Source organism: Macadamia integrifolia, unplaced genomic scaffold, assembly GCF_013358625.1.
Source record: "Macadamia integrifolia cultivar HAES 741 unplaced genomic scaffold, SCU_Mint_v3 scaffold_19A, whole genome shotgun sequence".
NCBI classification, from domain to species: domain Eukaryota; kingdom Viridiplantae; phylum Streptophyta; class Magnoliopsida; order Proteales; family Proteaceae; genus Macadamia; species Macadamia integrifolia.
In genome coordinates, this window is record NW_024870640.1 from 492,739 (window position 1) to 508,287 (window position 15,549).

General features: G+C 35.5%; 1 protein-coding gene across 1 annotated transcript; it reads left to right on the forward strand.

Moving 5' to 3' along the window:
- The first annotated feature begins 10,081 nt into the window (after positions 1 to 10,081).
- On the forward strand, positions 10,082 to 14,663 carry LOC122071294 (vacuolar cation/proton exchanger 3-like). Its single transcript, XM_042635621.1, has 12 exons — positions 10,082 to 10,483; positions 10,782 to 10,849; positions 10,968 to 10,996; positions 11,080 to 11,276; positions 11,371 to 11,589; positions 12,864 to 12,992; positions 13,111 to 13,227; positions 13,333 to 13,386; positions 13,473 to 13,589; positions 13,940 to 14,030; positions 14,130 to 14,200; positions 14,308 to 14,663. The coding sequence occupies exons 1-11, from the start codon at positions 10,208 to 10,210 to the stop codon at positions 14,195 to 14,197; spliced, it is 1,365 nt and encodes a 454-aa protein (XP_042491555.1). The 5' UTR covers positions 10,082 to 10,207; the 3' UTR covers positions 14,198 to 14,200; positions 14,308 to 14,663.
- Positions 14,664 to 15,549: the final 886 nt, after the last annotated feature.

Sequence of the window (15,549 nt, forward strand, 5' to 3'; positions counted from 1 at the left end):
GATTCTCAATACTTCATTTGAGATATGAACTATTTCTTTCCTTTAAAAATAATTTACGAAGATCTAAAAACAACACTTTGTAGAGTATTAAGCTCTATTGTTAATTACTTTCTTTAAACTTTATAACTCTATTTATTTCTCTCCTTCCTCTTTCCTCCACCCTTTTTTTTGGGGGGGGGGGATTGGGAGAGAGGAAATAGGAAATTATTGGCAAGAAGATTAAAATAGAAGGGAAAAAAAAAATGAATAGATTCATAGGAAAAATATTCAAACCCCTTTTCCTCTTTTCTTTCAAGATATAAACATTAGGTATGACAACACTTCCCCTCCTCTACTCTTGAGGAGTAATTCTATATGAAGAGCACATTTAATAACTAGGATATATATTCGAAAAGGAGGGAACTCAATAGCATCATACAACAGCTGCCTAAGAAGGAACTCGAAAGCATTGTGCAATGCACCCATCGATGAGAGGAATTCTCATGAAGCAACAGGTTGCATTAGTCCATCGGGCCATCCATCACCTTTCCCATAAAAGGAAAATCATCACTCTTTTGAGTTCGTTGTACCCAGAGATCAATAGATAAACTCGAGGGCATTCCGCAAAAAAAATCTCTGTTGTGAGAAGGGGAATTGACGAAATGGACCTCAATAGACTTAAAAGGATCCTTTTTTATCTGAAACAAAGGGGGAAGAGGAGTTCATTTTTTCCAAGAGCTTCACTGCCGAAGGGATTGGATAAACTTTTTTTTTTTTTTTAAAAAGCCAAATTCTCTTTGTGACTATTTTAGATCGTCAACGCCTCGCATAATACGATTTTTGGCGCTTCCTGCTCCATAAAGATTCTAATATTGGCAGTTCCATCCTCAGAAAGTAACTGTTGAGATCATGGACTCTTTCCTAGGGGAGGGGAGGCATTGAGCCTGTTAAAGGAGAGGTTACTATTGCTTTCTTGATCGATTGGTCCGATTGTTGATGGCTATTCCAAATCCGATTGTTGGCTTTCTTTTCCATTCTATACTTATAGTGAGTCTATCATAGGAGAAAGTTCCCAGTAACACGAGAGAAACCCAAAATGGACTAGGCAACCCGCAGAGATGAGACAAGTAGTTGACAACGCCTCAGAGAGAGAGAGAGAGAGAGAGAGAGAGAGAGAGAGAGCCACGACGTGATGTATATTGGTTCATTGTATATAGTGGAGCGAGGGGTGTGGGCTATCATGAGGTCAATTTGCTCCGAGACTGAAAGTCTAGTTTTAAAATGCTTCTCCATCTTTACTTTAATGGCTTGTTTCACTTCATGTGAGTTCAACAACAGACTATTACTACCAAACAAGCTCCTCAAAATTTTTGTACTCTCACTAGCTAAAAAGCGCTAGAAACAATCGGTTAGAGTGTTACCAAACATGGCCAAAGTTTCCCAAAGGCTCCATTTTCTTGCTCTAGAATGCCTATAAGAACAATATTGTTGAAACGAAATTCTACACACAACTCAAAAATGGAATTGGAATAGAGATAACAATCAAACAAGCACACAATGCAAGGATATACGTGGTTTGACAAGGTGCCTATGTCCATAGAGATATGAGAGTGGTTTCACTAGCAATAGAGAAAGGGTTAGAAGCTCTCTACCTCACCCCTCTGAGTTTACAACAAATTCCCTATGACCTTAGTAATCCCCATCACTACCAATATATAGGAAAACAAAGAGATGCAACTTTTAGAATCTCTAAAAATGCCCACAACCCGATCTAAAGAATACAAGACATGCATTGACCCTCAACCCTTAACAATCTCCATTTTGTATTGGATTTTGCAAAAATCTCATGAATATAGTTTGTAGATATCTTCATCTCCATATCTCCATAAAGGTATGCAATTGCACCCCTGGCATAAAATGGTGTAACTCTCACTCTTAGCAATGGGTGACATCAATCAAGTCCAAGCAAAGCTTGAATTTCTCCTTAGTTACCAAGTTGGTGAAGATATATGCAGCATTATAATTTGCATGGATTTTTTTCAAGTAAATGCTTCCTTCTGACACAAGCTCCCTGATTTAGGAAATCTCACATCAATGTAATTTGTCGTTGCATGAAATACTTGATTCTTTATAAGATAAACTGCACAGTAACTGTCAAAGTAAAACATTGAACTCACTAACTAGACCAGTTAAGCAAATCCCCTCTGACTAAAGCATTGCCTTCCACTAAGTAGGTCCACTTGCTAAAATGAATAGATACCCCATAGTAGACATATGTCTCTCTAAATCTCTAACATACTTAGCATCAACATATCTAGATAGTTTTGTGGAACTTTTTATCCGATAGAACATGATTCCATGATCTACTGTCTTACTCAAATCTCAGTCATTGAAGGATTGAGATCGGTTGGTATAAAGGCTTGATTTTCTAGTTATAAAAAGAATCACTTAGTAAAAAAATCCTTGGTCTGGTTGATCTTAGGAGTGGATGCAAGATTAACAAGGATCTGAATGACTATAAAATTAATTGTATTTTAGTGGCTCTATCACCTCCATTGTTATGTAAATTCATATACTTTACACCAATCATTTTATTTGCTTTACTTCGTTATATTCAAATGCTTACCTCAGTTGCAATAAGTCTATTGCAAAGTTCTTTTCATCCATTTAAATGTTAACATTTGCTTGCTCTTAGTTATTGTCACATGTAATACAAAAATTAAAGATATTCAATCCTAAATCTGCACCTACGAGAGGTGCTTGCCTTTTGAGCTTTCTTGGTACTTGAGTTTGATAATGAGGGAGATATATCACTCAAGATACCTTTCATAGGATTTAAAAATGACTATTAAACAAGTGATCACTCAAAGATATGAGATTATTTTAATGGAAGAGAAAAATCTCACATCGAACTCATCCCCTCTTAGGTGATGCAATTCGATAAAAAAAGTGGTATCAGAGTAAAGTTCCTCAAAACAGAGCCTTAACAAGTTCGATGATGATATTGATTACTATGATGAAAGAATATTAAGTTGTAAATCAATCACCATGCTTTAATGATTAATAACAAAAATTTGAAAAATAATATGAAGACATTTCTTGAAGCATATGATCACGATGTGTTGTAGATCAAAGATGAGAGCTCTCCTCCAATCGAGATAGTTAATGGATAATCCAAAGTATAGAGCAAATTAGCTTGGATTAGGTAAGACAAAATGTATGTCTACTGTAAACATCAAGTTACGAATCACATTTACTGTTCTGTCTTGTCTATATTTGATAAACCAATTGCTTGTAAATTGTCTCAATGAGTCATAGAGAACTTTTGAGTGCTCTTGTGGGTAATATATGATCTAAATGATTATTTTTATGTCGTTTTACAGGTAGGGTCAAATAGATTTGAAATGATTTGCATGGATGTCTTCAAACCTTAGAAGAATTAATGTTTGTAGGAGTCTATAGAATACTTTGTCTATATACTGATTTAGTAGATAAGAAACTAAATCTTTAACTCCTCTATCATTCCTATTTTGATAGTCTTTTGAGATCACTAGCATAAAAAAGTAAAAGTTGATTTCATAAGTCTTTAAGTGTTTGCTAAAACACATGTATGGTAGATCAAAGAAAAAGTTTGTGATAAGAAGTACTCATCAATCAAAGGGGATGATTGGTAAGATATAGGGCAAAAAACTCTTTGATTGAAGTAAGTGGCTTAGGATTCTATTCTTAGCTGACCAATAGATTAATTTGAATTCATTAAGAGATTTTGAATTCAAATCGGTATGCGTTGAATACACACTTTCCCTCTTTTGAGTTTATTGAAGCAAACTTATTAATCATTCATAAATGAATAATTTTAGTGACTAATTAAAGTTTTCAAATTCTATTAAACATGCACAACAAAATTTAATTTGGGATGTGAACCTACTTTAATGATTCATATCAAGTTTGGTTAAGAAACCAACAAAATTAAACAAATATTTTTTATTGTTTTAACACTTTAGTTTTGAATAACTGAATCATACCAGCTTCAGATATGAGTCATCCCCCTCTTGGAAAATAATTAGGATTTGTCAAATAAATTTCTATGCATATACCTAAAATTATATATGTTGGTTAGAGTATGGTTTTACAATGATATTATACATATTATAGTAGCTGTTGTCTGTGGTCAATCGAGGACATCGACTATAGTAGTTTAGTCGAATGTAATCTACTGTGAATGACTAAGTTCGTTTGACTAATTTCTTTATTTAAACTTTGAATGTTCAAGTGATTAATAAATTAAAAATTCAAACTTTAAATTCAGTAATTAACTTAGAACTTATATGGTGAAACTTAATGCGTTTGTTTGATTGTCTAATGAATTTGAAATTCAAACTTATTAATAATGAGTTAATTAGCTTAGATTTCCTAAGATGGATGTTAACTTCATCATTAATAGATCAATTATACTCCACTCAAATTAGCTAGCTCATTAATAAAATATTGTGAGTTACTATGAATTAGGAACTTTAAATTTCGAATGCTTGAAGACTAAACTTAAGAGTTAAATTATAAACATTAAAATCTTTTAATCATAATTAACAAACCCTGATTCATTGATCCGTGAACTTAGAATTCGAATTTATGTTCAAAACTAAGGAATTAAGATGAATTTTTTTTTTACTATGATTAGTGGACCTTGATTTACTCTCTTCGTAGTTTGTTACTTGGAGTGAGTAATTTTAATAAATACTACCTATATGATAAACCAATTTGGAACTTTAATAAATTCTTAAATGATGAAGATCTTTTTTTTTTTTTTTTTTGCTTAAGGACAGCAAAGAGTATAATAAAAAAGAATGAGAATAATAGAAAGAAGTCCAAATAGACAAAATTGAACAATCTTAACACTCAAATCCACCTTCGGCATGGCCATCAGCAGAGAGGGAATTAAGACTAAAGATTCTTCCTAACAACTCATGTCCGACCAAAATTATTTTGATCTTAAAAAGAATGTTTTATATAAATATATATAAATTAGTTAGACAAAGAAGGTGTTTTAAAACTTACTTTTCCTTGAATAAATTCATTTAGGGAAAAAGAAGCCTGAAAAGTAGTGTGGCCCATGAAAGATAGGAATCCCATGCACCCCTGTTGATGCTTCGGCGCGCGCTCCCATTGGCCCCCGTGCTGGTGGGGGGTAATGCTGCCTTTCAAGGAACCCTCTCCCTTTCAATTAATACAATATTTTTTTCATAGAATGCTAATTCTTAGATGACTCATGTCTTGTAGTTATATTCAAAAGTTACAGCTCCTCCGAAATGAATGCAAATGCTAAAGGTAACTCATCCCCAACTATACTCGTTAACATAACATGTACCAATATTAGTCTTAGAAAATTCAATAATGTCTCCTAAACTGAATTTTCTAAGTAATTTCCTTTGTTTCCGTTTATAAACTTACAATTAAACAACATTTAAGTGTCTAATTAGGGCCCCTTATAAATTACTTTCAAAATCCAAAATCTCTTATTGCATCCTTAGTTCCACATATGTATTCCATCTCTACACAAAGCCATTACCATCTGATTAGAGTTGGAAATTTGTATTCTTAGACATTTTGGTTAGAAATAAAATCTACCGTACTGAACAACAATACCAAAGACTATACAGTGGTATACCAATATTTTAGTTTTAGGTCTTAAACCCTATCTAAGTGGCGACTTCTAATCAAGAAAGTATTCATCATCTTTTTCACAAGAGGAGAGGTCTAGAAACTTCAGTTGTTCTCACGTACACATTCCTTCCTTTTCCCAATGCATTGCACATTGTGTATGCATATTCAAAGGGAGTATAGATATTTTTGTGACTCATTTGACAATGAATTCAGAATTTGGCTTTTAAATTAGTAATCTGCTTTCAAACAATTCTCTCTTTTGACCTTGAGACTGGGATCATCACTCTCCACCAGTAGAGGTTCATTCAAGGCAAATAAGCGAGTCTATCAATTGAATCAAGGCAAACATCATTACCATTTGCTTTTACCTCTTACAATCAAAACCATTGAATGGCTCTATCTTGTCAAAATCATAGATTATTTACAATTTTTCCATTGCCGGAACAGCCATTGCATTTAGAGAACTTTGATAAGCCAAACTTCTATAAATTCAATACTACGATCTTAATTACTGTTGGAAATAAATAGATAATACATAACTTATCTTGGTTGCTTTAACCCTTGAAATAAACAACCATGTTCAATAGGAGATGTTGGTGCATGAACAAAATCACGAACACTTGGTAGGGTTGAGTCGTGCCACCAATCACAGTCTTTAAAATCTTAGTTGCCTCTTATTATGTAATATGAGTTCTAGTGAATAAACCTCCAAGATAAAACAATCCCTTAGGCCATTCAATAGTTGTTGCACTTAATTACTGGGTCACATTAGGACACAATCAAGTTGTGCTTAATCAACCAAAATACAATTCTCTTCCATAAGTAATGTGGGAGTAAACATTTTCAACTCCTTTTGCATTGTAAAAATAACATTGGTGTAGGTCAATGGTTCAAACCTTGCAAGAAATAAGAACAAAGAAAGAAGTATTTTGAATCATACTTTTCCTTTTATAAATTTTTTAGGGAAAAAGAAGCCTGAAAGATAATGTGGCCCCTATGCTAAGACACAGAGGGGGATGAAATGACCGCCTAGATCCTCATTTTTTTGCTATAAGAGTCAACAAGAAAAACATCGTTAATAATGGAGAAAGGGGTGTCAAGTAAATACATGGACATAATTAAAGACATGTATGGAGATATGGTGACTAGTGTGAGATCAGTGAGAGGCCAGGGTGCTGGGTTTCCAACTACTATCGGGTGACATCAAGGATCTGCATTGAGTCCCTACCTATTTACATTTATCATAGATGATTTAACCATGGATATTCAAGGAGAGATCCCGTGCTGTATGCTTTTTGCAAATGATATTGTTCTAGTCGGTAAAATTGTGATAGAGATTAACGATAAGTTGAAACTATGAAGATATATTTTAGAATCGAGAGGTCTTAAGATAAGTAGAACGAAGATGGAATATATGATGTGTAACTTTAGTCTATTGAGGATCGATGGCGAGGGAGTGCAAATTGAGGGGAGAGAGATCTCGCAAAGTGACTGCCTCAGATATCTAGGCTTTACCTTAAACAAGAAATGTGAGATTGATGATGATGTTTCTCACAGAATTAAAGTAGGCTGAATGAAATAGAGAGGGGCTTCCGGAGTATTATGTGATCGACGGATTCCTTTAAAGCTCAAGGAAAAATTCTACAGAACTGTCATAAGACCAGCTATGATGTATGATGTAGAATGTTGGGTAGTCAATAAGCGTAACGTAGATAAGTTAAATGTGGCTGAAGCAAGAATGTTGAGATGGATGTGCTGCAAAACCATGAGAGATAGAATAAGAAATGACCAGGTTAGAATCGATTTAGGAATTGCCACAATTCAAGATAAACTCAGAGAATATCAGTTACGATGGTTTGGGCATGTCCAAAGGAGGCCTTTGGATGCCCCAGTATGGAGGAGTGACCGGATGCAGATGGATGGAGCTAAAAGGGTTAGGGGCAGGCCAAAAATAACCATTAATGAGTTAGTAAGAAGAGACATGCAAAAGTTAAGTCTTCACCTAAGGCATCGTACAGAGCTACTTGGAGGGCTATGATCAAGATTGCCGATTCGTGAGTGGGATGTTCAAATATATGAACGCTTGGATCCATGTAGCCGACCCCATTTAGTTGGGATAAAGCTAAGTTGTGTTGTGTTGTTGTTGTTGTTGTAATGGAAAAAGAATATAATTACATTCATATTGGCATGGCCATCAACAGACTAACATCCCAAACCAAATGCCACTATGAGCAGTTACCACCTTTGGCATTGCCATCAGCAGAGTAACCACCCAAGTGGAAAACTGAGAATATATTATAAGAACCTGTATCTGGGCCTATATTGAGCATCTTAGTTTACATTTTCCAAAACAAAAGAGGGCAATACTTCCCAAACATTATTAATCATGGTCATTGCAGCATGCTTGGCTAATTGATCAACGACACATTAGCTTCACAGAAGATGTGCGTTATAGTCCATGATGAGTTGTCCCGAAACTCTTTGCATGATCTCCATTGCCTCAATCCTTATGAAAAGCAAAAATTCGGCCCCTATTGATGCTTTTGCACATACTCCCATTGGCCATCGAGTTGACATAGGGGCCACATCTTCTTTCAAGGAATCCTCTCCCATTCAATTAATAAAACATCATTGAAGACATGACAGTGTGCTTGGCACTCAACTTTTTCGTATACAGTCAAGTCAGCCTTCAATTTGTGCCCCTGCGCTTCAATATATTAGGGGAGAAAAGATCAGCTCAATTTTGAGAAATGATTTTTTAGTGGATGCTTTCTCATGTATTTTTATTGGTCATCATGTACGCTTAGGAATCACATTTTCTCATAGAAAGCACTTCTTTATATTTTTTGGGGGCAAGAGAATGCTGCATAAATGCTAATGGGAGGACTCACAGAGGCATCTTCAGTGCATTGGGGGGGGGTACACTGCCCTTCACGTCCTCTTGTACTTGAGTTTATATACCGTAGGTGGACAAATTCTTTTTCCCTCTTTTTTTCTAGGTAAAATGAAATTTATTTATTAAAGCATAAATAACCCACAGTTGACAAACCCATAGGCTCTTTCAAACATAGAGTGGAATTTGGCCATTGAATTACTTGTAGAAATTTAGTCCAGTAAAAATACTAATTACGATATAGTTCCACTTGTTCAAATTTAAAATGATAACAGAAGAAAAATCTTCTTATAAATATGATTTTCTACTATTTGTTGACATAAAATTCAAAAAATTATATTAAAACAAAAGCATCAAATCATGAAAAGCAAAAGAGGGGTGATAAACAGGTTGTTCACCAAAAAATATGTGTGGATCATCAAAAATTGACATATAACCAATCTGCGAGATCCTACATATAATTAATATATATAGGGAAGAGGTTGGTTATGCCAGTCAAAATTTGTCGCATCATGCTCTCACCTTGACTGGGCAATGCCTTGATAATGTTGATCAATAGGGAAAATTTGATTTTTAACCTAAAATCCTAAGAAAAAAAGTATCCGACTCTAATCAGATGGCAGTAGGTTTGTGTAGAGATGGAATCAAAACGTGGAACTATGGAACGATAAGAGATCCCCAACTTAAAATCTACTAGGGAGCCCTAGTTGGACACTTAGGGCCCGTTTGATAACGTTTCTGCCGTTTATGTTTCAAGAAACAACAGAAACATAAATTTCCGTTTCTAGAAACAGAAACGTAATTGAAGGTGTTTGATAAGTCATGTTTTTAGAAGTCGATAGTAACCAATGAAAGAATGGCCACAAGTCATTTCCAGAAACAGCGAAACAAATTGAACTTGTTTCGCCTAGGTCGTTTCTTGAACCATAAATAAGTAAAAATTTCTATTTCTATTTCTGAAAATAGGTGAAACGAAACAGTTTTGTCAAACGCTTTTTACTCCGTTTCTGCTGTTTATGGAAACAGAAATGACAGAAACGCGTTTTTTGAAACGTTATCAAACGGACCCTTAAATGTTGTTCAATTGTAAGCCTATAAATGGAAACAAGGAAACTGCATAGAAATTTCACTATGGGAAACGTTACAGAATTTCCTTTGACGACTACAGTTGGTATCCATTATTTTAATGAGCATAGCTGGGAGGCGTTACGTTTAACGCTTGCATACGTTCACGTTTAATGAGCAATGCCACCACCCATTCACTCAAATTTTCAACATTTTTTTTTTTTTTAAGAGTTTAGACCCACCAATCAGAGATCACTAGAGAAATGCACTGCTGGACACCTCTGATAGAGTACCGTACAGATAATTCATTCATTTATAATTTTTTTTTGTTTTTTTTTGGTAAATTTTTTTTTTAATAAATGATTTTCCTTTTTGTGTCTCGTACCAAATCATGTATAAGCAAACAAAATATGAAAGTTCCTCGAAGCTGCCGCTAAGAGCTATCTCAAGAAAGCCCACAGTATTAATACAGAAGCAGTTAGCTCTACTTGTCACACACGAAGAAAAGAGGAGAGAGTGATCTCCATTAAAGGTTGTCGTTTCTGCAACTAAGGCTATCAGTTATTTGAGCGAAAGCTGTGTGAGTAACACATTAAGGTTGTATTAGTAATGGCGTCTTCACAGGAGCCTTGGAACCTGGAGAACGGAGGAAGCTGCAACCTAAAGGGTTCCAGCAAAGAGATTCGCCACGGAAGAACTGCTCACAACATGTCTTCCTCGTCGCTGCGCAAGAAATCAGATATTTCTCTTGTCTCTAAGATTCCATGTAGCCTTCTGAGACAGTTCTTCAAGAACCTCCAAGAAGTCATCTTGGGAACTAAGCTTTCTGTTCTCTTCCCTGCCATTCCCCTCGCCATCATCGCTTCAGCTTACAACTTTGGAACGGTAAGTTTCAAAATTCTATATTTTTACTAAAATGGGTTAATGGCACAGTCCAAAATTCTTTGACTGCTGTCAGATGACCCAAGACCCCATGACCCCATGACCCAGGTCTAAGATTATTTATTTATTTTTTAATGGGTATGTTGGGATTTAGGTGAAATGTAGAACTCAATCCTTCCAAAAAATCCTCACATGGGAACCATGATTTTTTTTGAGAGTTTTTTTCTTTTTTTTTTCTTTCTTTGGGGGCATTGTGTACTTCATTTTCTCTGATGGTCTATGTTTTGTTTCAATGTAACAGCCATGGGTTTTCGCTTTGAGTTTGCTTGGGCTTACCCCTCTTGCTGAAAGAATCAGCTTTCTCACTGAGTAAGTAGTTCTATGTCCTCCTTTACTTTAATCACTTATCCAGTCTAATTGTGAAATGGCAATTTCGTCCTCTCTTTCTTTTTCTAATTTTTTTTTTTTGGGAAAAAATAATTTGCAGACAAATTGCTTACTTCACTGGTCCAACAGGTAATAACTCTCTCTCTCTCTCTCTCTCTCTCATTTTCTCTCATATGTATATATAATCTGAAAATTGATCTGGGTTTTTGCAGTGGGAGGGCTACTGAATGCAACATGTGGAAATGCGACAGAGCTGATAATAGCATTACTAGCTCTTCATCAGAATAAGATAGAGGTGGTGAAGTGCTCCCTTTTGGGTTCTGTGCTTTCAAACCTTCTTCTTGTCCTTGGAACCTCTCTTTTCTGTGGGGGCCTAGCCAATATAAAGAAGGAACAGAAATATGACAGGGTAAGGAGAGATTACCATATAAAAAAAAAAAGGCAAAAATTTATCTGGTTGATCATATGATCTCAATTTTGTGATTTTGTTTGGGTTTTAACAGAAGCAAGCAGATGTGAACTCTCTTCTTCTGTTGCTGGGACTTCTATGCCACATATTGCCTCTCCTGTTCAAAATGAACTACAACACTGATGGCACTACTCAGATGGCAGACTCCACTCTCCAGTTGTCAAGAGTGAGCAGTATAGTCATGCTTCTTGCATACTCTGCCTATCTCTTCTTCCAATTGAAGACTCATCGCCAGTTATTTGAAGCCCAAGTGGTATATAAGTTCTTTAACTCCCTTCCCTCTCTCCCACAGTCCCACTTCAACTTTTTCAATTTTCACTTCTTCCTTTTGTGATTCCTTGCTGTCATAAGATTTACAAGATTTTTTTTTTTTATGAAAAATATATTATAATAAAAAAATAAAGTACAACATAATAGCCACACAAAAAGCAAGCCTAAGGGGGTGGGGGACCCTTCAAAAGATCCAAACAAGAAATCAGAGATGATACATCAAAAGCCAGGGAGAAACTGACGAATAGCCATAAAAAGATATTGGAAAAGGCTGTGTACGCTGTTGGGTAGCCTGTGTCACTCTCTCTTCCTTTCCTATCAAATAATTCACATGCCTCTTCCATCATAGCCCCCCCCAGTGATTGAGGGGTTGAAATCGTCTGTAATTCTGATCCCGTACAATTTCGTAAAATACTACCTTGAGGGGGTGACACGTGTATTGATACCAATACAATGGTCCAGATCTGATACAACTAATAAAACCTTAAACCAGTGAAGTAGCATTTAAATCAGATCTGGACCATTGCATTGATATCAATACACATGTCATCCCTGGAAGGTGGTATTTCACGGAATTGTACGAGATCGAAATTACAGACGATTTTTTTCCATTGATTGAGTCACTAGCTCTAGGAAAGCTAGCGGTGTGCGAACCCTCTTCCAAAGATAATACATCAAAAAGATGGTAGTGAAGAAACAACCATAAAATGATACATCAAGATGCTGAGGTGGGGGGAGCATGGTCTGTAATCTCGGATTGGATTGGATTGGTATTGGCCAAGACCAATCCAATTTTGATCCACTAGTACAACCAAGGGTAAAAAGATAATAAAAACATACTTGAAAAACAAATAGGGGTAAATCCATCAAATCCAAGATGATCCGTATTAGTATCAGATTGGTATCATCTGAGACCGATCCCAATTCGAGAACCAAGATTAAAAACCTTGGGGAGATGTACGAGTGAGGTCCCAACATGCTGTCAAATGCCTATTTCTTAAAGTATTTGGTCCCTAGGGTAGCTGAACAAATTGAGAGATATCTACTTCCTGAGATGATTGTCCTTTGATAAGGCCAACACTTACCAGAAAAAGCTAAAGAAAACAAAAAGGTGGTCCACATTTTCTTGAAAGTTCTAGCATATATAACAATTAGAGATTGATAATCTTATCACAATATTATTCCTCCACCTATTATTCCTAAATAAAATAATTGTTCAAAGCTGATGATCAAGTGATTTCCTGTGGAAATAATCAGGAGGAAGAGGGAGATAAAGTGGGTTCAGAAGAAGAGGCAGTGATCAGTTTCTGGAGTGCATTTTCTTGGCTGGTGGGAATGACTGCTGTTGTAGCTCTCCTCTCAGAATATGTTGTGGGTACCATAGAGGTAAATGCTTTTGATTTGATACTTTAATGACTTGGCATCTCCTTGATTCTTTTCAAAAAGGTAATTAATAAACTGAGACTTGTGAATAATGTGGCTTGTTTAATATAATTAATATCAGGATGCATCAGAGTCATGGGGTATTTCAGTGAGCTTCATCAGCATAATCTTGCTACCAATTGTTGGAAATGCAGCAGAACATGCAGGAGCAATCATTTTTGCTTTCAAGAACAAGTTGGTATGTGATGTGATTGCAGATTAATTTCTTAAGAATTTTCATTTTTTTTTTTAGGTCTAATTGTTGGAAACTCTATGAAATTTACTTGGTTTGGACATGATGCAGGACATAACTTTGGGAGTTGCTTTGGGTTCTGCAACACAAATTTCTGTCTTTGTGGTAAATTAAATATAAATTAATCTCTTTTCAGACTCACCCAAAAGTTGAAATTCATTCTAATTAATCAGCTAATATATATGGTTCAGATTCCCTTGAGTGTGCTGGTTGCATGGATCATGGGTATTGAGATGGACCTTGACTTCAACATCCTTGAGACTAGTTCTCTTGCTTTATCAATCTTGGTCACAGCCTTCACTTTACAGGTAATTGTCTATGTCCGTGATGAGATGAGTTCTACTTCACTATCATTATTGGAGAATATATGGTGTTACAGTCATTCGTAATTACATCTCTCTCGGATTACAGAGAATGAACCATCACTATAAATTTATAGTAAAATCTACGTAGGCATAGCTAGGTGGGTTCATTCCTTCAGACCTCCCAGGCCTTGGGCCTTACTGCCCTTCAGAATCAGCCCACAAACACAAGTGATGAAATACAAGACATCGCAACCCAACATATATATAAACAAAAATGATAGTATTAATCTAAGTCTTTCATCATTGATGAAACTAGACAAATAATCATATAAACATTGATTCTTCACTTGCAGGATGGGACTTCCCATTACATGAAAGGATTTGTCCTCTTGCTTTGCTATGTTGTTATGGGGGCGTGCTTCTTCGTTCTTAGAACTCCGCTTCGTAAGTGCCCTAACCGAAATTTTGAACTCTACAAAGCATTATAATCTTGTAATTTTCTAATTAATTAAAAATTTATTCATTTTTTTTTTCTGCTGCCAGACAAAGTAAATGCTGTTACCCTTGGAGTTGAATCATCAACTGGAGGAGGAGGAGGTTTGGCAAATTAATTGGTGAGCAATCAAGTCCTACATTGTATAAATTCATTTAAATTGTTAAAAATTTAAAATAAAATAGCCTGTAATTTACTTACATGTGCAAAAAAATAATGTTAATGCAGCAAGCTAAGACCATTGGATTGATTCCAAATGAAGAACTGCTAGAGTTACAAACAATGGTGGTGGACTCCTCTTCAGCCTCAAACGCATTCTCCATTTTTAATTATTGTTTATTTTTAATTAAATTGGGAATGCCAGTTCAAAACAACTTCAAAAATTACATTCTGCTTGGCAATTGAAGATTTCAGCTGTGAATCAAAAGCTCAAGTGACTCCCATGGTTGTTATCAAGTGATAGATGTGCCCTTCATGAAGCTTTAGAGGAGCAGAAGCCTTCAAAAGAGATAGACATGTACAATCCTGTCTTCCTTCTTATTAATAATGATGAAAAATAAGTGGAGTTGTTTTGCTTTTCTTAATATTGCTTTGTATGGGACGATAAAGGCGTCCAAAGTTTACAATCATTTCTTTTTCTCCTTTTTTTTTTTTTTGGTAAGAAGAAGATCGTTTATAGCCTAGGGCCTCTTGAATAACAAATTCATGAAGGCAAGGAGTGGAACGTGACCACTCTGTCTGACACAAAATTGACAGAGTCTTCCTTTCCAGGCTATTAATAATATTTCTTGTCTTGGAAATACCCAAATAATAATTATAATAACAAAAAAAAAAAAAAAACTAAAAAACCGACTGGAAATAGCATCTACACAAAATATGTCTTGAATAATCGAGACAATGATTAGACGAATAGCGGAATTTCCATTCTATTCCTTGGCAGATAAAGCATATCATTGATGACTGTTGGGCACTTGCAAAACGATTCATCCAAATCTCATATCTACACATCTTTCGACAAGGAAACTCGGCCACTGATTTGTTAGCTTCTTGTGGGGCCTCATCTCAGGGTCACGTACTACACTCCTTTCTTTTTACTGTGTTATTATTAGATAATTGTGGTACTTCCTTTTCGCTCTATTTGTACTTGTTAAACTTTCATCTATCCATTAAAAAGAAAAAAGAAGAGAAAATAAACTTAGAATTATCTGATTCAACAATGATATGATCCAATCCTAATGAACAAGTATTAGTTTCTATTGTTCAAGTTTTTAGGGGCAAAGCACAGCTAAGCTGTATTATTTGCTTTATCATGGGATTGAGAGGATGATAAACTGGTTTAGATTAAATTATTATAAAGTCTTACAATGCCTTTGGGATGGTACCATTGGGGGGACTCCACGCAGACCCTTGGGTTAACAATTATTGCTAAATCTATTCTCGTGGGGTGTGACTTCAGAAAGGCCATAATTA